The sequence below is a fragment of the Myotis myotis genome, unplaced genomic scaffold (assembly GCF_014108235.1).
Source record: "Myotis myotis isolate mMyoMyo1 unplaced genomic scaffold, mMyoMyo1.p scaffold_m19_p_3, whole genome shotgun sequence".
Lineage (NCBI taxonomy): Eukaryota > Metazoa > Chordata > Mammalia > Chiroptera > Vespertilionidae > Myotis > Myotis myotis.
The window spans coordinates 201,217,231-201,237,239 of record NW_023416335.1 but is presented as its reverse complement, the minus strand read 5'-3'; the positions used below and the strand labels follow the sequence as shown (position 1 = coordinate 201,237,239).

Genomic DNA, 20,009 nt, shown 5'->3' with positions numbered 1-20,009 from the left:
TGGGTAGATGTTAACTTTTTAAACTTCCAGGTGTCCTAAGCTAGAAAGCAAGTTGAATGACTTACATATAGCAATGTATCACTGTCTGGAATCATCATGATGAGATGAAATAACCCATCATGACTTATTTTACAATAATATACCTGAAATTTCCATTGAATCGCCCAGGGGAGGTTGAAATTTGTTTAAAGAAGGAAGTACAGACTTGATATTGGCAGTAGATAGACTTGGATGCAGATCTTTCTTCTGACAACCTACTGGCCATCTCTGTAATCTTGAGCTAGCTGCTTAACTTTTTTAAGCCTCGGTTTCCTCATCTGTGAGCAGGAATAATAATATCCACCTTGCAGGATTGGTGTGAAGTTGCAAGGGGTATTTCACATGAAGTAACTACCACACTGCCTGGCACATAGACAGATCTGAAGAAATGCTAGTTATTATCATAGTCTGACTGTCTGGACAGACTTATAAGCAGTAATTCTGTAGAGCAGAAACTTCAGTTAAACAGATCATGCTGTTGTTGCCCATTGGGCTGTGACACAGGTAACGTTTCTGGCTTTAGGTGGAAGCTGTTCAACTCATAGCCGATGGAAAAGCTCCTCGGATTCCCCAGCCAGAAGAAGGGGCAACCTATGAAGGTATCCAGAAAAAGGACAATGCTGAGGTATTTATACCAACTCAATAGCACATTTCAAAATTCATGACCCTCAAACTCTGAGTGGTTCCCAGTGTACTATTTTTTCGCCCAAAGGCAGATCTCCAAGCCAGCCAGCCCAACCACTCCTACTTCTACTTCTGAGGGACAGAGATGTTTCCGTTGCCTTTGGCGCTGTCACCATCAAGAGCTTCAGCCTGTGCTTTGTGCTTTCCTAGATTTCTTGGGATCAGTCTGCTGAAGTTTTACATAACTGGATCCGAGGCCATGATAAAGTCCCTGGCGCCTGGACAGAGATAAATGGACAGGTATGTTCTAGGGACCACATTTCTTATTTTTTTAAAACAGGTTTGAATGTTTCTTATGTTAACAAGGCCTATATTGGAAATACTTTCCCTACAGTTTCCAGAACATTATTTTGTTCCCGTAGCGTCATTTCCCACTCAATCCTGGAGCTGTTGACTCGAAATCACATTTGTCCTGTGCATTGCAGGAAGCTAAAGGAGACTTCACCCACGTCACTGGATTTCTTGATCCTTTATGTTCTCCATTACCCATTGCAATAATTAGTTAAACTTCGCAGAAACGTTTGAAAAATAGACCTTTGTGCAATAACCCAGCCCCCTCCAGGGTTTTAAAAGTGAAGAATGTTACTTGTGCAAGTCAGAATCCGATACCAGTTATGTGACAGCTTTGCCAATAAACAAGAAAATGCTCTTCCACGGCTAGGAAGGGAGACGGCCACAGTTGACAGGCCCCAAAGACGCATGGAGTAGGGACCACGTTTTTTGTTGTTGTTGTTTGTTTGTTTTTCATTGTAAGAGGTATTGCACATAAGTGTAGGCTTCCCCTGGTCTTCCCTGGGTCGTGAGGAGGATCTGTGATTCTAGGTGTGTGTGACTCAGCCCACAGAGAGCATCTGCTGTGGAGCAGACAGCAGGCACAGCCCCTGCTCTCACGGAGCCTGCGGTTTTATGGAAAAGGCAGAGAAGTGAATAAACACTCCAAATGCAGTAAGACAAGTGCTATACATGCCTGAGGCCCAGATTCAGGTGTGGTAGGAAAGGCTTCCTGGAAAAGCTGACTTATTTGATTGCACGTTGAGAAAAGGTCCCAGGTAGAGAATAGGAAAAAGTGGTGAAGACCCAGGGACAGGAGAATGTATTACCCCAAAGTCACAATGAAGCCGGAGCCTCAGGTGTGGGCAGCAGGTGTGAGAGGCAAGGGGAGAGATGAGGCGGTGGAGGTGAGTGGAACCAGAGCAGGAAGGGCCTTCTCAACTGGGGAATCCCAACTCAGGGTCTCAGGTTTCACCTCTTCTAAGAAGTTTCCTGTCCAGCCTGGTGAGGTTGAGGGTCTATCCTTCTCTGTTCCCACAATACCCTGCCTACCTCTGATGCAGCACATTATATATTGTGTCTCTTTATTTACCTAGCCCTTCTCCTCCACTAGACTATGAGCCGTTTAGGGGTAAGGGCTTCAAGTTGTTGTCTTGATAATCTCAGCACCGAAGCAGGGTTCTTAGTGCATATGAGGTGCCAATATAAATATGTGGGATCATGCCCTGCTGGAGTGGCTCAGTGGTTGAGCATTGAGCTATGAACCAGAAGGTCACGGTTCAATTCCCGGTCAGGGCACATGCCTGGGTTGCTGGCTCAATCTCCAGTAGGAGACAGCCGGTCAATGATTCTCTCATCATTGATGTTTTTATCTCTTTCTCCCTCTGCCTTCCTCTCTGAAATCAATAAAAATATATATTTAAAAAATAATAATAAAATAAAAATATGTGGGATCAATGAAGGACCAAGGGAGGAAGTTTAGTGCAGTGAGTGTGGAATCTGGAACTGGAATGTTTCAGTTAAAATTCTGGCTCTGCTATGGAACCTGGGGCAGGTTACTTAACCTTTGAGTGCCTTGGTTTCCTTATTGTAAAATGGAATAATAGTGCCTCCTTTATAGGTTATGGGTTATCTGAAGATTAAATGAGTTAACACATGTTCATTCATTTAAGTGCTTGGTCCCTGCCAAAAGTATTCAGCAAATGTTAACTTTATTGTCCTCAAAAAAGACAGAGGATAGTAGTAGAATTATAATAACAAATCAGTTAATAACAAGGTCTCTTGGTTATGGTCTAGATCAGCGGTTCTCAACCTGTGGGTCGTGACCCCTTTGGGGGTCGAACGACCCTTTCACAGGGGTTGCCTAAGACCATCGGAAAACACATATATAATTACATATTGTTTTTGTGATTAATCACTATGCTTTAATTATGTTCAATTTGTAACAATGAAAATACATCCTGCATATCAGATATTTACATTACGATTCATAACAGTAGCAAAATTACAGTTATGAAGTAGCAACGAAAATAATTTTATGGTTGGGGGTCACCACAACATGAGGAACTGTTTTAAAGGATTGCGGCATTAGGAAGGTTGAGAACCACTGGTCTAGATCCAGTCCTATTTCCATGAACTACCCTCAAAGCGCCCTGTACTTCCCATCAATCATCACAATACATTGGAATACACACTGCCACCCCCCCGCCCCCCAACACCTCCATTCCCTTTAAAAACCCTACCTCCAGCCTGGAAAGTCTGTGAGAGCTTCTCCTCTCATTCACCTTTGTATCAATGTGAATAAATGACAAATGTATACTCATGTTGTCTGGGTGTGGGACATTTTTGAAACTCTTCAGTCCTATAGTTGCAGACTATCTCTTGCTTTGTGTCATCTCTACAGATGCTTGTTACAGTCTCTCCATGGGGGTGTCTGATTTTATCATGAGTGATAATTCCAGCATTTTTGCAGACAGTACTGTTGGCACACATCTGTTCAGAGGTGCAACTTCCCCACTTCACACTCTGGGTTTGATCTCTTTATTAGATGGTCACGTTCTATGGCTCTTCACTACTGAATAGCTCCGTGCCGCCTGGAGAACCCCTGGAAATTAAAGGTGCCCAGAAGCCTGGCCTTGTTACCAAAAATGGACTTGTTCTTTTTGGTAACGATGGAAAAGCAGTGAGTGTTCAATACGGTCATCTGTAAAATACTCCCCCCCCCCCTTTTTTTTGTTTCCTTCTATACCCCAAGCTATTAAGGGAATATCTTTCACAAGGTCATCTGGCTTTGCAGTGAGATGTGGGAGGCTCAAGATACCTGTGCCCATTTTCCTCTGGGGATGAGCCACCTCGATGTGCCTGAATGAGAACAAGGCCCCCAGGATGGCCCCGAGGACCTGAACAGCCAGCTTTGCAATGCAGTAGTAGAAAGAGCATGAAATTTAGTCAGAAAACGGGATAGAAACCCCTGCTCTGCCATCTACTGGTCTTGGGAAGGATGCTTCTCCCCTCTGGGTCTCAGTTTCCCCATTTATGAAACAGAGAGAGTAATCCCATCTGTCTGCCTTCCCACCGCCAGAGTCTGGGAGGATCAAATGAGATGGATGGTCCTTTTTTAGATGCTCATTGCCTCTGCCTCACCAGGCAGGTGCCCACCCCATCCCTGTGCTTGGGAGTGTGGGCTCTGGCTCCAGTGGGCTCTTGGGAAGCTTCCCCATGAAGAAAGCAAAAGGGAATTTGCCACATGACAGATATTCTCCGCTAGCTTGCAGGATAGATCAGCTATTAATATTGCAGGCTTTAGGGTCCAGCTGGTTCCGGGGTTGTAACCACAGCTCTGTTACTTACTAGCTGTGTGGCATTGGGCAAATTACTCACCCTCAGTAACCTCATTTCCCCATCAATAAAACAGAGCTAATAATGGCGCCTGCCTCCATCAGGACTTATGAGATTAAATAAGATACGTCAGCATATGCATACTAAGCATCCACGTACACACATGTGCATGTGAAGTGTTCACATGATGGCAGTGGTGGTAGTTATAGCAGATTTTAGTTCAAATTCCCACATCAAATGTCAATTTTTCAGGAACTTATTATCCATTTTGAGATGTATCTACTCCTAGACTTAACTGTCTCCTGTCTGCTGCCATTGTTAAAATACTGCTTCAGTCCCTTTACACATAATGGCAAGTCCTCTTCATCCATATGTTTGCATTTGCCAAATAATCTACTCCTTAAATATATGATTCCTTCTTCCACCCACCTCACTTTTGAATTGCCCAAACCCCCAATTCTCCTTCTTATTTTTTTGCTGTTTTGTAGCTGATGGTGAGAAATCTACAGTTTGAAGATGGGAAAATGATCCCTGCCTCTCAGTACTTTTCAGCGGGTGAGACCTCAGTGGTAGAACTTACAGCCGAAGAGATGAAGGTGGCGGAGACCATCAAGGTGAGCATGTGATGTCCTCACTATTTCTCCTACCTGGGAAAAGTGAAGCATTTTTGTACCTGGTACCATCGGTACTCAAAGTAGTGGAGATGGAAGTTTATTTCCTCTTCTTTTGTATTAGCTACCATAAGAAATCAATGCCAAAATTTATATGCGGATTTATTTTTCACTCACATAAATAATCCAAAGCAAGATTCAGGTTGGCAACGGAATGAGGGGGAAAGCTGGAACCTGAGGATTAGGGATTGACTTATTCGGGGACTCAGAGGTTCTGCTCTCTCCAAGGTCATCCTGGGGGTCACCTCCATTCCAGCCAGCCAAGAAGGGCAAAAGAGCAGACAGAATTGTGTGAGGGAAGTTTTTCAAGGGCCAAGACTGGAGTGCAGATCACTTCTACTCAGATTCATTGGCTGGATGGCCGCCTTACAGCTGCATCTAACTTGAAGAGATGCTGAGGAAGGCATCCTTCATCTTGTATCCAAGATGAAGAAGAAATCGGTTTGTGAGGAGCCAGCCAGTCTCTGCCAGTGTTCTACCTGGTACAGCCCTCAGAAAAGTTATTCTTGTTGTCTAGGTCATCTGGGCTGGAATTTTAAGCAACGTTCCTGTTATTGAAGACTCAACAGACTTCTTTAAATCTGGAGCAAGCTCAATGGATGTTGTCAGGTAAAACCACCACCTTACTCATTCACACCTGCCCACTAGGGATTCTGAGTGCGACTTGGAAAATAAAATCTAAATCCCTTGTTCCGGATGTTATTACTTTATCCTACCTGGCTGCTATGTTTCTCTTCATCTTTTTTGTTTGGTTTGTTTCCATAATCATTCATATATATATATATATATATATATATATATATATATATATATATATTTGTTTCCTTCTCTTTGTTGTTAACCAGAAGTAATTTTCATATCTCCTATATGCCCAGAAAAGCAACCCTTCTAAGTGTTTTCTTTAAAAATGTGTCTTTATCTTTCTTAGCTGATTTTCCTCTAATTTGACATTGGAATTGGGATGTTCCAGGTGAAAATGTTAATCGGGAATTTCCTACATAGTTTGATCCAGAAGGATATCTGACCTTGATTACACTTCCCACCAAAATAGTTTTTTCCTATCCTCCCAAATTGCCCAGTAAGATCTATCTAGAATGAGGATTACCAGGCTACTTGTGAGAATAAGGATCATCAACCTATAGTCAGAATTTCCCTACAGAGGATTACAGCAAGTTGAAAAGGCTAGAATCCTAGAAACCCACTCTTTGGAACGAAGAGTGTACCAAAATCCTAATAGTGGAGAGTTGCAGAGGTGTTGTTGTTTTTATTTTTATTGATTTCAGAGAGGAAGGGAGAGGGAGAGGAAGATAGAAATATCAATGATGAGAGAGAATCATTGATCAGCTGCCTCCTGCAAACCCCACTCTAGGGATCAAGCCCACAACTTGGGCATATGCCCTGACCCGGAATTGAACTGTGACCTCCTGGTTCATAGGTTGACGCTCAACCACTAAGCCATGCCGGCCAGGTTCAGAGGTGTTTTTTCTTTGACACAATAGTCACTAACTAAATAAGGTAAACAATGTCACTCCTCTTGATACAACCTTTCATGTCAACACAGCGAGTGTGTTCTTGACAAATATTCTGTTTGCTCATTTATTCATTCATTTATTTAACAACATCTATTGAACACTTACTATATATAAGGAACAGTTTTTGTTTGTTTTTTGCACTAGGGATACAGTCATCAACAAGACAAGATCCCTTCATTCATGAAGCTTTTGTAGTTCAATAACCAAAAATGATCATCTCAAGAGGAAATGACTTTTTATCAAAAGTCAAGAGTTTTGGTTCCTCAAATTACAAATTTCTCAGCTATGACTCATGATTTACCAGAAATTTCTAACTTGCTCAACTAAAGATTTCAATCCTGTACTTTTAGTACTTTTTTTTTTTTTTTTTTTTTTGCCAGCAAAATACTCTTGCAGAAATTACCTATTTCCTGTTTGAGTGTCTGGCTTACCATAATCATCTGATATTATTATCTTGAATTACCAAGGCATCTCATCTCTTTTAGAGGATAAATGACTGAACAACAGCTGTGGTAGGCTTTCTATAGTGCATCTAGTTCACCATTGCTATTCAAGAAACGTTAAATAACAGCTGTATTTTGAAAAATCAGCAGTGAAAAATCAAAGAATTGGAAAAGATTTCAGATATTATATTGAACTATGGTTCTAATTAGTACCTACATTAACCATGTGATACAAACAAATGTTTGTTTTATTCTTACACGCAATCTAGAGAAAATATTCTGCAATATGACTTGTGGAGAGGCGCTCCCCTCCTGCTCCCTCGCCATCTCTCCCTCTCTCATCCTTGGCTGCATTCGAACCTCAGCCCCATCAATCCCCAGGCCGATGCTCTATCCACTGAGCCAAACCAATCTGCACTCCTCTCCTCTCTTTTTTTTAGGGCCTAAAGCAGAGGGTTTCAATCACCTTTTTTTTTTTTTTTTTTTTTTTCTGGTAGATTCAACTAAGACCACTTGTTGAGGCTAAAGCACTCACATTTGCCTCTTGCTGATCACGGAGAGAGAAAGAATTCTACAGGGCCCCTGTAGTTAAATTGTGAAATCCCTACATGAGGAGAGAGAAAAGGAGAATGTCATTTTTTTCCGTGTCTCTAATATTCAGAAATATTCCCCCGAGAAAATTGGGGAGAACAGACAGAACAGACAGGGAATAAGGTTGTGTGTCTAGCTCCTGAGAAGTCTTCTCAAACTCTGAAAGAATAACAGGATAACTCCCCGTGGACTAAAAGGCATCTCTGGTCAGCCTCGGTCTTGAAGAAAGTCTTGGCTTAATAGTCCTTTTCCAGAGAGCAGGTTGCCTAAATTAGTGAAGAAGTTGCACTATGTGTATGTTTTCCATCCCATTCCTCTGACCTCATCCTCTTAGATTTCTTCTCTGCAAAGCCAATTTAACAGTTGTATCTCAGATTCAGGCTCAAAAACCTCTTGGATGAGTTGTCACACCTGTATCCTCCTCTCACCTCACCCTAGCATAACCACGTGTACATGTTTATGTACGTTAAAAGATGGTGAGAACATCAAGAGACACTATTGAGAGAGGGCTGGGTGTATTGACTACTTACTATCTCATCCTAATCTCTATTATTGCAGTTCTTCCAGAACACTAGTATTTTGCTGTGCTTTTCTCTGAAGTTTTCCCTGCCCCTGTACTTCACCATTGACTGCACCCACTCTACAGGGACTGTCATGTGTTAAAAGCACAGTGTAACTAATAGAAATAAACAGTGCAATGCCCCCCCCCCAAAAAAATATGACTTGTGTTTCTCATAATCTTTACAGCTAGGAAATTTCCTTTATTTTATTACTCCTTGACTGCATTTGAAAGAAAAGGGAACTAATTTTATGAACCCCTTATTATCTTGCTTGTATTGCAAATAATTAAAATATTTTTGCCTTGCTTTCTTTTCTCTTTAAGCATATAAAGAACTGACATTGTCCTTCCACAAAGCTTTTTAGTTTTTTTTCTTCTGGTGTTATCAATTTCTCTGATTGCTATCATAGAAGACTTCATAGATATATATAGGCGTGTGACATGTTTTACTTTGAAACGACAACTATAATAACACAGCTTCCCTAAATCCTTTAATAAATGTGAGTAACACAAGCTGGTTCTTGCTTTAAGGCTGGTTGAAGAGATCAGACAGAAATGTGGTGGGCTTCAGTTACAGAATGAAGATGTCTATATGGCCACCAAGTTTGAAGACTTCATCCAAAAAGTCGTGAGGAAACTAAGAGGAGAAGATCAGGAAGAAGAGCTAGTAGTGGATTATGTAAGTCTATGGTGTTTAAAACCTAAATCAGTAAGATTCCTATACTATTAAAAATGCTATATCTTTCATCCACTTGTTTTTAAAATAAAAGTTGTGTTAAGATATAATTCAGTCCAGCCGGTGTTGCTCAGTGGCTGAGCATCAACCATTGAACCAGGAGGTCATGGTTCGATTCCCAGTTGGGACACATAGCCAGATTGCAGGCTCAATCCCCAGTAGAGTGTGTGCAGGAGGCAGCCGATGGATTATTCACTCTCATCATTGATGTTTCCATCTCCCTCTCCCTTCCTCTCTCTGAAATCAAATTTTTAAAATCTTTTTAAAAATGATATAATTCAGATTCCATAAAATTCACCCTTTCACAGTGTAAAATTCAGTGGTTTTTAGTCTATTCAGAGTTATGTAACCATCACCACTATGTGATTATGGAACATTTTTATCACTCCAAAACAAAATCCTGTATTCGTTGGCAGTCATTCTCAGCCCTCCTCCTCTGGCCACTGGCTCCTGGCAACCATTAATTTACTTTCTGTCTCCATGTTTGCCTATTCTAGATATTTTATATAAATGGAATTATACAATATGTGGCCTTTTGCATCTGGCTTCTTTTACTTAGCATAATTTGTTCAAGATTCAACCATGTTGTAGAATGTGCTATTATTTCATTCCTTTTTCTGGCCAAATAATATTCCATTGTGTTGACACACTACGTTTTGTTTATCCATTCCTCATTTCATGTACATATGGGTTGTTTCTACTTTTTTACTATTACAAATAATACTTCTATGAAAATGAACATGTAAGTTTTTGTGTGCACATATATTCTCAGTTCTCTTGGGTATATATTTAGGAGTAAATTGATGAGTCATATGTTTCACCTTTTGAGGAACTACCAAACTCTTTTCCACAATAGCTACACCATTTACAATCTCACTAGCAGTGTAGGAAAATTTAATTCTCCATGTCCTCACCAACATTTGCTATTTCCTATTATCTGTCTTTTCTATTTTAGCTGTCCTGATGGGTGTAATCTGGTATTTCATTGTGGTTTTAATTTCCATTTCCCTAATGACTAGTGATGCGCATCTTTTCGTGTGCTTATTGGCTATTTGTATATCTTCTTTGAAGAAATATCTATTCAGATCTTTTGCCTATTTTTCAATTGGGAGTTTGTCTTTTTAATTTTTGAGGTTTAAGAGACCTTATATATTTTCACCCTAATCAGATATATGATTTGTAAATATTTTCTCTCATTCTGTGGGCTTTCTTTTTACTCTTTGATAGTGTCCTTTGACACACAAAAGTTTTAAAATTTGATTAAGCCTAATTTATCTATTTGTGCTTTTGTCACTTGTGCTTCTATATGTCTTGTCTTATGCCTTTTTTTCTCTATACTGTCTTTACTGCTTCCTTTTGCATTAAAAGGATATTGTCTAGTGTGCCTGTTTAATCCCTTACTGTTACTTTTACTATATATTTTTGATTATTTTCTTAGTAGTTGCCTTGAGGATTACAATGGACATTTTTGCTTAAAACTTTCCTATTCAGATTAATTCCAACTTAATACCAACTGTATAGAAAAACTTTGCTGCAACATACTCTGCTCCCTAATCTTCAGTTTTGCTACTATTGTCATGCAAATTAAAACTTTATACATTATAAAGTCACTAACATCATTTTATAATTACTGCTGCATGCAGTCATTTTTTACATTTATTCTGACTTTTGTATTTACCTTTATCGGTGTTCTTTATTTCTTCATGTAGACTTAAGTTACTGTCTTGTGTGCTATCATTTCAGCCCAAAGAACAACTATTAGTACTTTTAAGGGTAATGTGATAGCAATGAATTCTCTCGGTTTTTGTTCATTTGGGAATGACTTAATTTCTCATTTGTTCTTGGAGGGTATTTTTTGCTGTAAATTGAATTTTTGGTTGACAGTCTTTTCTTTCAGCACTTATTAGCTAATTGTGGAGAGTGCAATTTAGGCAACACATGTAAGAGAGAGAAAGTGGAAATGAGGAGGAACATCAGGAAAGAAAACTCCGAATGGCACCAGTGTAAAAGGAAACCTATTGATAAAGGCAATTTCAAGGCTTAAATAAAAGCAATGGCTGCACGCCATAGGTGTTGCCACTAGATGGTAGTGTTTCCATTATCTGGAGGTCCTTTGTGTTAATGTTTCTTCATCTGTATAAGGAAAAAAATCAGATCTTATAAAGCCCAGCCTCAAGCACTTCCATCATCACAGATGCCCACCTCCTGCCTCAGTAGCCAGCCTGAACATCATGAGGCCCAGATCTTACATATATTTGTCTCTTCGGAAAATAGGAACTAGAATCCCACTGACTTAACTTCTCCCTCTGCACTAGGGAATAGCTTCTTTATTGCTAGTCAGTATCAAATGGGTAAGCACAGAAATCCATTGAATCTATTACTATAACTCTCTCTTAGGTTTCCAAGGAGGTCAATGAAATGACAGTAAATATGCCATATCAGTGTTTCATAAATGGACAGTTCACAGATGCTGAAGATGGAAAGACTTACGACACTATCAACCCAACAGACGGCTCTGTGAGTAATCGCTCAGTGGGCATAGCGACCACTGGTCGTGGATTTTTAGTTTATACACAGTTGTCGGACAGACAGTCTCAAGAAGTTACTTTATTCTATCACTCTGCCTCTGAGCACTTCATATAAATGTACTTCCTGCATTCTTTTCAACTATTCAGTTCCGGTCCTGGCTGCTGTTAACTACCGTAGCCTATTTTATAGAATGAATATTTATGATGAATTTAGACAGATACATATACACATCAGAGGCACGCCTACACAATAAAGCTGTGGGGAAATTTTTCAAACTTTGCAAGCTCCGTGGCAAGAAACTCAACTTCCCTAAGGCACTAGAAGAAATAGTTATAGTCGTCCTAAATGAGTCTTTCCATAATGTAGTGTGACATGAGAAATACCAAATTTCAGGCTCACAATTTTCATGTTAAAATTGTTTTGGGGGTCTCCTTTTTTTTGTTACTCTATTACTGGATGTATTGGGTTTCCTTCATAACATTCTCTGGATTTTATAATATAATATTAATTCGAAGAAGCATATTCATATATCTCACTATAAAATAACCTTTAGCCTATTTTTACTCATCTTGAAATAGATAATATGCAAAGTATCCTATGCTTCTTTGGTGGATGTTGATAAAGCAGTAGCAGCAGCCAAAGATGCCTTTGAAAATGGTGAATGGGGAAGAATGAATGCAAGAGAAAGAGGAAGATTGATGTACAGGTATGCTTTTTTTAAACCCAGTAAGAGGGCAAGGAGGCCAAGTCTGCGAACTTTGATATTGACTAACATTGCCAAGTTTTAAAATATTTCTTCAAAGCATCCTGATATACGCCTATTATATAACATGTCTTCTGTTATTTATGTCATAAAAAATTTCATATATGTGAGTTCCCGACTTTTGTATTATTTTTTGTACCATTCAAGGTCCCAGTAGGAAAAGAAGTTTAATAAAAGACTATTTACCAAGACGTTGGCAAGGTCAAGGGATAATGAAGTACCCAGGCAAGGGTAGCAACAGGGGGCAGCTACCACTACTCCAAGGACAGAGGAAGGGGCTGGTACTAGATTCTGGCAAGGTCTAAAGCTATAGAAGACCACACTGTGGTGGTTTTGGTTGGGGGACACAGCAGCTGCTGAACCACAGCCCATCTGCGAGGCAGCCGGGGGATGCCAGTTCCTGACCACTTTTGCCTCTAGTTCACCAGTCTTCTGGGAGCGCCGCCCATTGGACTCTCATTGGCCAAACCCAGCAAGAGGGGATGTAGTCTATGAAGGTCATCCTCCCAGGCCACAGAGCAGGGTGGAGAATGAATAACAGCCATAAATGAAGAATATCCAGCACCCTGTTATTTTCTTAAAAAAAAAAAAAAAAATATATATATATATATATATATATATATATATATATATATATATATTATTGCTTTCAGAGAAGAAGGGAGAGGAGAAAGAAATTGAAACACCAATGAGAGAGAATCATTAATCAGTTGTCTCCAGCACACCCCCTACTGGAGATTGAGCCCGCCACCTGGGCATATGCCCCAACCAGGAATCAACTGTGACCTCCGGGTTCATAGGTCAATGGTCAGCCACTGAGCCACACCAGCCGGGCCCTGTGATTTTCAAAGATAAAAATTAAACCTCCTTTATGTGCAGGAAACAAAAGGAATGAAGGGGAATACTAAGGCCTGAAAGGGTATTATAAGTTGATAACTGAGTATGTCACGAATAAGTCAGTTCTTTCATAAATTAAGTTTTCTGCTTACCTAAGCCAAATAGCTGGCCTTGGTCAAAAGATCTCTTAGAGCAGGATCTGGAAGAAACACTGGGGTCGGGGGATTTCATGCCTGTCTTTGGAGCGGTCCAGAGGGGAGACAGCTCAGACAACTACTATAGGAAAGCAAATAGCCAAAGTGAACAAAAAAGATGAATTTTTACTACTTCATAGTCATTAGACAGTCCTATAACTTATCTTCCCACAGAAATTGGACACCACACAGAAATCTGTTGTGGTGTCTGTAATTTGTTCCATCTATCACTATCTTTTCCTTTTCAGTTAGTGTTGGAAATAATCCTGCACCAACCAGAAATCCTCACGTGTTCATGGATTGCGGGGTGTGGGTTGCACTCTAACATCTCCCTGTATGTTCATGAACTGTCCACAAGCCCACTGATTTCTGCCATTGATCTCCTTGGCTCAGTCACAGTTCTACCTCTTGTACATTTATGAGGCAAATTGTACAGGCTTCCAACACCCTCTTCTTCTCTTGTAACTCTTGAAACAAATGATTTACGACATTATTTGTTTAATGTCTGTCTTCTTGTATTCTCCATGAGGACTGAGATCTGGTCCAGTTATGTTCACCTCTGAATTCTCAGCCCTTAGGAGGGTGCCTTATACAACATAGGGGTTCAATCAATATTGTTGGATGGATTTCTTTCACTGACCATACAGACTTGCAGACCTACTGGAAGAGAACCAAGAAGAGCTGGCAACCATTGAAGCCCTCGATTCTGGCGCGGTCTATACCTTGGCTCTCAAGACTCACATTGGAATGTCTGTGCAAACATTCAGATATTTTGCTGGCTGGTGCGACAAAATTCAGGTGAGCGCAGATGTCTCCGTATAGATCATTCTGAAAGGAAAAGGGATGGACATTTATTAGTTGGTAAGGACACTGTGTCAGAGCCACCCCTTATGTAGATTTTTGTCTCACTTTCAAGGAGTCCAAAGGCAGGCAGTCCGGTCTAGTATGTGATATAAAGGTCCCCTCTCTCTCTGCTGGGCATCCTTAGGACCCTGTGATCTTCACTCTTGGGATTGTCTCATGGTCTCATGATAGTCCTCGCAGCGCCAGCCATTTCAGCAACATTCTGAGCAGGAAGAAGTGGGAGGAACAGAAAAACAGCACTTGCTTGAGCTGTGCTCTTTCCCCTCTCAATGCCTTGTGCTTACATCTTCCATTGACCATCCCTGTCCGCTATGAAAACTGGGCAAGTTTCTTATCTGAGCATATCGCCGTCCCCATCATTAATAAGGAAAAAGGGGATCATGAATATTGGGCAGGCAATTAACATTCTCTACCATGCCAAGAAATTGTAATGGAGGTGAATAAATTAGAATTACGTTTATTCTCCCATGCCTGGATTCTTTCAAGAAATGAATAGAAGTTCCTTTCTTGATGTGGATATATTTCTTATCAACTGAACACTGTCTATTCCTGTAAGCGAGGCAAAACAAGAGAGGCAGACAGGAAATGGATTCTTCGAGATTACAGGGAACAAATGTTAAACCACCTATGATATCCTCAAGTCTCTCATCTATTCTGAAACAGGTTAAATTTACTCATTTCAAAGAGTAAAATAAGCATCCACCTCCTTTGTGTCTTAGGGTTCTACCATCCCTATCAACCAGGCCCGTCCAAATCGCAATCTGACCTTCACCAAGAAGGAGCCACTTGGGTAAGGCAAGGGAAGCAAGCGTCTCTGAGTGACTTATGCTGCTTCAAGACAACCAAGGATGTCGGCTTTCTTCCTCCGCAGTGTCTGTGCCATTATCATCCCCTGGAATTACCCGCTGATGATGCTGGCGTGGAAGAGCGCCGCCTGTCTCGCAGCAGGCAACACCTTAGTGCTCAAGCCAGCGCAGGTAAGACGCCAGGGGCTGGCTGCTACAGCCCCCGCCTCTCCCGTCTACTTAACATCAGAGACATGCATTCTTTGTACCAGTCTTGCAACTTTGCTGCAATTATGTCAAAATAAAACAACAAAATGAGCCCTAGTGCGGCCATAGGTGAAAAAGTCGGGACTGATCTAAGGGCCAGGACAGAGTCTGAAGAAGGTCATTGCTGTCTGGTTCTGCTCAGGTCACGCCCTTGACTGCTCTGAAGTTTGCAGAGCTCTCTGTTAAAGCTGGCTTTCCCAAGGGGGTAATCAACATCATTCCGGGCTCAGGTAAGCCACCAAAAGACCCTTTTCACTCTAGTTAATGAATGGTACAGGGGTAGCTGAGTGGCTGTTTTCCCACTGGAGTCTGTCCTGGATTATAACTGTATTAAACCTAAACACTGTTTACCAAACAGTTAACTTAAGGATAAATATACTGACCATGCCCTAAAGTCTTAAAATGGAAACAGAATGGTGCATAAGTAAGGTGGTGGGGGGTTGGGGCGGGCGGCAGAAATAGTACAGCATTGTAAAACTGCCCTAAGGTGGCCCATTTCAATTTTTAAAAACTATTTTGGAAGTTTGCAAACAAGGCTTTCCCATCTTTTTTTTTCTTTTCTTTTTCTTTTTTGGCAGGGGAGGGGGGGGTGACAATTGCATGGAGGACATTATTTACATTTTTGTCAGTTTATAATTAATACAGAAAATGTAAAACTAAGATTCAAATGAGAGTTTAGAAATCTCCTTCACTGAATTCAAAGCCACCCTGGCCATCAGAACGTGACTAATGTTCGAAATCACGTTGGATTCCCTAATTCTGCAGGCGGCGTGGCAGGACAGCGCCTCTCTGAACATCCTGACGTCCGCAAACTCGGTTTCACTGGTTCCACTCCTATTGGCAAACAGATCATGAGGAGGTATTGGTTTCAATATGTCGGTTTGTTGTAGATGTTGCCAAACCAGGTTTTTGGTTTAGCTTTTGCTTCTTGGAATAGGGTGCTTTGGGAGGAAGAAAAATCACATCAGATTTAGAAGAGAAATCTACTTATCACTGCAGGGCATTGGCCTGTGTGAGTATAATAAAATACCTTCCAAAGTGGAAAAGCCCACAGTCAATAAAACTAGAGCCATAGTGAAATTCTACACCCGACTGGCAGCTTTAACAATCCAGCACAAAATATTTTCTGTACTAGATTTGTGGCCCAAATTGTTTTTGGAGCATAAGTAAGAAACCAAAAAGACATATAAATGACAAATCTGGATGATTAATAAAATAAATTTCTAAAAAGCAGTAACATTGTTGTTTTTTAAAAAAATTACAAATAGCCGAAGCCGGTTTGGCTCAGTGGATAGAGCGTTGGCCTGCGGACTGAAAGGTCCCAGGTTCGATTCTGGTCAAGGGCATGTACCTGGGTTGCGGGCACATCCCCAGTTGGGGGTGTGCAGGAGGCGGCTGATCGATGTTTCTCTCTCATCGATGTTTCTAACTCTCTATCTCTCTCCCTTCCTCTCTGTAAAAAATCAATAAAATATATTAAAAAAATAATTACAGATAATCTCCTGGGCTAGTGTGGCTCTGTTGCTTGAGTATCATCTTATGCTGGCTCCATTCTGGGTCAGGGCACATACCCAGGTTGTGGGTTTGATCCCCGGTCCCTGATCCAGGTGTATGCAGGAGGAAACCACTTGATGTTCCCCTTTCACATCTCTCTCTCTCTCTCTCTCTCTCTCTCTCTCCCTCTCCCTCTCCCTCTCCCTCTCCCTCTCCCTCTCCCTTCTTCTTTCTCTAACAAAAATCAATAAAAACATATTTTTTAAAATTAAAAATAAAATTTTCAAATAATCTGCCCAGCCAGTGTAGCTCAGTGGTTGAGTATCGACCTAGGAACCAGGAGGTCACTGTTCGATTCCTGGTCAGGGCACATGCCCAGGTTGCAGGCTCGATCCCCAGTAGGTGTGCAGGAGGCAGCCAGTTGATGATTTGCTCTCCTCCTCGATGTGTCCATTTCTCCCTTTCCATTCCTCTATCTGAAATCAATAAAAACATATTTTTTTAAATTTTTTCATTGCAATGAATCTAAATGTTAAAAATAAAGCAATGGTTAAAGGAAGTCAACATAACAGAATACTGTGCACTCATGTTCATGGAACATTTTAATAACAGTGAGAAGTGTTGTTAAAATGGTAAATGGAAAGGAAAATAAGCTATAAATTGTATATATTGGGTGATTCCCAACTATGTTAAATAAGGCAAAGGCTATGGTTGGGCACAGACCAGAAAAAACTATATCAAAATGGTTTAAAAAAAAAGTAATTGAGCCATGGAATTGATTTCTTTCCCTTCTTTCTGCATTTCTTTAAAATTTAAAAATGTTTTAAATAGTGCTTCTGCAAGAAAGGGAAAATAAACAATTTACTTCTAAAAATCTATATTTATATATTTTTTTCCAATGCTCCAGTAATCTGGTTTGAGGCTAAATTCCTTGCCAGGCCTTTATGTAACCAAAATTAGTATACCTAAATAATCTGAATTTACCTATAAGGATCGCTAGTCATTTTCCAAAGAATTTAAAACAAAAAGTTCATTATGGAAAATTTCTCATATATTCAAAGCACATGAATAGGATAATGAACTTCCATGTGCTCACCACCCAGCTTCAACAATTATCACCATTCAACCATTCATGCTTTGTCTTTGCATAAGTTTCTGAATGTTTCTGAGGCTCAATTATGTTTTCCATGTCAAGTGGTAATTTATGGTGGAAGGAGAGAGAGAGAGAGAGAGAGAGAGAGAGAGAGAGAGAGAGACTGACTAAATGCTCATTTCCCATTTATTTTTCTCTAGTGCTGCAAGCAACTTAAAGAAAGTTTCTCTTGAACTTGGTGGCAAATCCCCACTTATAATATTCAATGACTGTGAAATTGACAAAGCCGTGCGAATGGTAAGAGTGGGTCAAATCCAACTAAATAAGTGCCTATTTCTAAAACACATTTCACCTCATTGCTTATCAGAAATCTTTTTTTTTTTCAAGTACACAATTTGTATTTATTTACAATACCCTATAAAAATGTAAATTTAGAAACTTTAATCTTTATTAATTAGAACCAAACAAAAAAGCACAGAGAAGAAGAAATACTAGTCAAGTTTTCACTTGATCGGTGGTGAAGTGGAAAGACAGGAGAGGTGTCCAGCGGAAATAAGTCATTTGATAATGGCAGAGGGAAGCTAGTAATGTCACTGGGAAGCTCACCAGAAATCTTAAAGTGAGATCTAGCCTTGTCTAGTCATTGTAGAAACTATCTTCTTTATGCTTAGACTTTGGAACACTCAGAGCACTTTATTTTTAAAATAATGTCTTTATAATTTGTCTCATTAAGGTGTTTTTAAAACATTCACGACTTATACAAACCAATGTAGAGATCTCAAAAGCAAAAGCTGACATACAGGCATTACATTTAAATGTATAATCTAGACTTTCTTGCAACACAAAATCTGTTCCTTAGTGGTATGCTCTTACTTTTACATACTTTTTTGTTAAGTGCTCATGGACCAAAGGAGGGAAAGGAGAAACAAAACCCCAAAAGGCAGGCTAGATCAAAGCGGGGTATCTTCTGCAGCGCTCATCGCCACCTAGGCCATGGAGTCATGTTTGTCTGTGACCTCTCTGTTGTCTGCTGCCTTTCATAGCATATATTCTCAGTACGCGCAATATTATGACAACCCCGACTTCCCAAGTAATGTTACCAATCTTTTCTCCTCTGCTGCCCAAGGGCATGGGAGCGGTATTTTTCAACAAAGGAGAGAACTGTATTGCAGCTGGGCGCTTGTTTGTGGAAGAATCCATCCACGATGAATTTGTGACAAGAGTGGTAAGACGCCTTTAAGCTGGCTCCATGAGCCGAACAGAAATTGCTTAAACTCAAAAAGTATTTCTGAGACTTAGTGACTTTTTAGGTGTGACAATAGTACTGTGCTTATATAGTTTTAGAAAACAATTCAGTCCTTATCTTTTCGAGCCACTTTGTGACATATTTATAGGTTCAATTATATAATGTCTAGACTTTGCTTCCCTCCTGCTCCCCAGGAGGGGAGGAAGTGAGGGGTGGAATAAATTGGCCATGAATTGGTAATTGTTGAAGTTGGGTGATGGGTACATGGAATTTTATTATATTATTTGTCTACTTTTATATGTGTTTATAATTTTTCATAGTAAAAAGTTATAGGTCTGTATAAACAAAACCCTTAAGAGCTGTTATTACCTATACCTGGCTCTGCATTTATAGTCTATTAGAACCATGACACTTGATGTTTTTATAAACCCCTAAATTAACTATGAGAGATACACTGTTCAAGCCTTACAAATCCTCAGTTCACAGTTAACAGGACAAATACCATATCCTTCATCAAGACAGATGAAAGAGAGAGAAAGGTCAGTAGATAGACAGATGCCCACTATTGATTGGTCATGATTCTGTAAATATAGAATAAAAGTCATTTATAGAACTATTAAGATGAATTCTGTGACTAAAATAAACTCTAAACTAAACTACATTATATTATTACTAGAGGCCCGGTGCACAAAATTCCTGCACTCAGCGTGGGGGGGAAGAGGGGGGTGTCCCTCAGCCACCGCCACTGTGCTCGCCAGCCGTGAGCCTGACTTCTAGCTGAGCGCTGCTCCCCCTGTGGGAGCGCACTGACCACTAGGGGCAGCTCCTGCATTGAGTGTCTGCTCCCTGGTGGTCAGTGCACATCATAGTGACTGGCCGTTCCACCATCGGGCCGAAACTGGCTCTCCAACATCCCCCGAGGGGTCCCGGATTGCAAGAGAGCTCATGCCAGGCCAAGGGACCCCACCAGTGCATGATCGGGGCTTGGGAGGGATGCAGGTGGTTGGCCAGCTGAGGAGGGACTGTGGGAGGGCTCCAGGGTGTGTCCGGCCCGTCTCATTCAGTCCTGATCG

The 20,009-nt window shown here is 40.6% G+C and overlaps 1 protein-coding gene and 1 non-coding gene across 7 annotated transcripts in view; one reads left to right on the top strand and one right to left on the bottom strand.

The window, feature by feature from the left end:
- Positions 1-20,009, top strand: part of ALDH1L2 (aldehyde dehydrogenase 1 family member L2) — a 49,006-nt gene that overhangs the window by 16,471 nt on the left and 12,526 nt on the right. For 4 of the 6 annotated variants that reach the window (XR_004966156.1, XM_036300252.1, XM_036300255.1 and 1 more), the window contains 15 exons: positions 563-664; positions 874-963; positions 3,542-3,676; positions 4,821-4,946; positions 5,521-5,612; positions 8,660-8,807; positions 11,262-11,381; positions 11,972-12,099; positions 13,835-13,985; positions 14,771-14,841; positions 14,923-15,028; positions 15,246-15,333; positions 15,869-15,962; positions 17,891-17,987; positions 18,817-18,915. Coding sequence is in view for 5 of the 6 variants with exons in the window: in XM_036300252.1 (XP_036156145.1) it covers positions 563-664; positions 874-963; positions 3,542-3,676; positions 4,821-4,946; positions 5,521-5,612; positions 8,660-8,807; positions 11,262-11,381; positions 11,972-12,099; positions 13,835-13,985; positions 14,771-14,841; positions 14,923-15,028; positions 15,246-15,333; positions 15,869-15,962; positions 17,891-17,987; positions 18,817-18,915 (1,647 nt within the window). In the remaining variant the exon portion in view is untranslated. The remainder of the gene's footprint in view (positions 1-562; positions 665-873; positions 964-3,541; positions 3,677-4,820; positions 4,947-5,520; positions 5,613-8,659; positions 8,808-11,261; positions 11,382-11,971; positions 12,100-13,834; positions 13,986-14,770; positions 14,842-14,922; positions 15,029-15,245; positions 15,334-15,868; positions 15,963-17,890; positions 17,988-18,816; positions 18,916-20,009) is intronic. The other 2 variants (XM_036300254.1, XM_036300253.1) reach the window with 2 other exon arrangements.
- LOC118652326 lies at positions 1,301-1,428 on the bottom strand. The gene has a single exon (XR_004966572.1). It is a non-coding gene; the product is annotated as a small nucleolar RNA SNORA24 (small nucleolar RNA).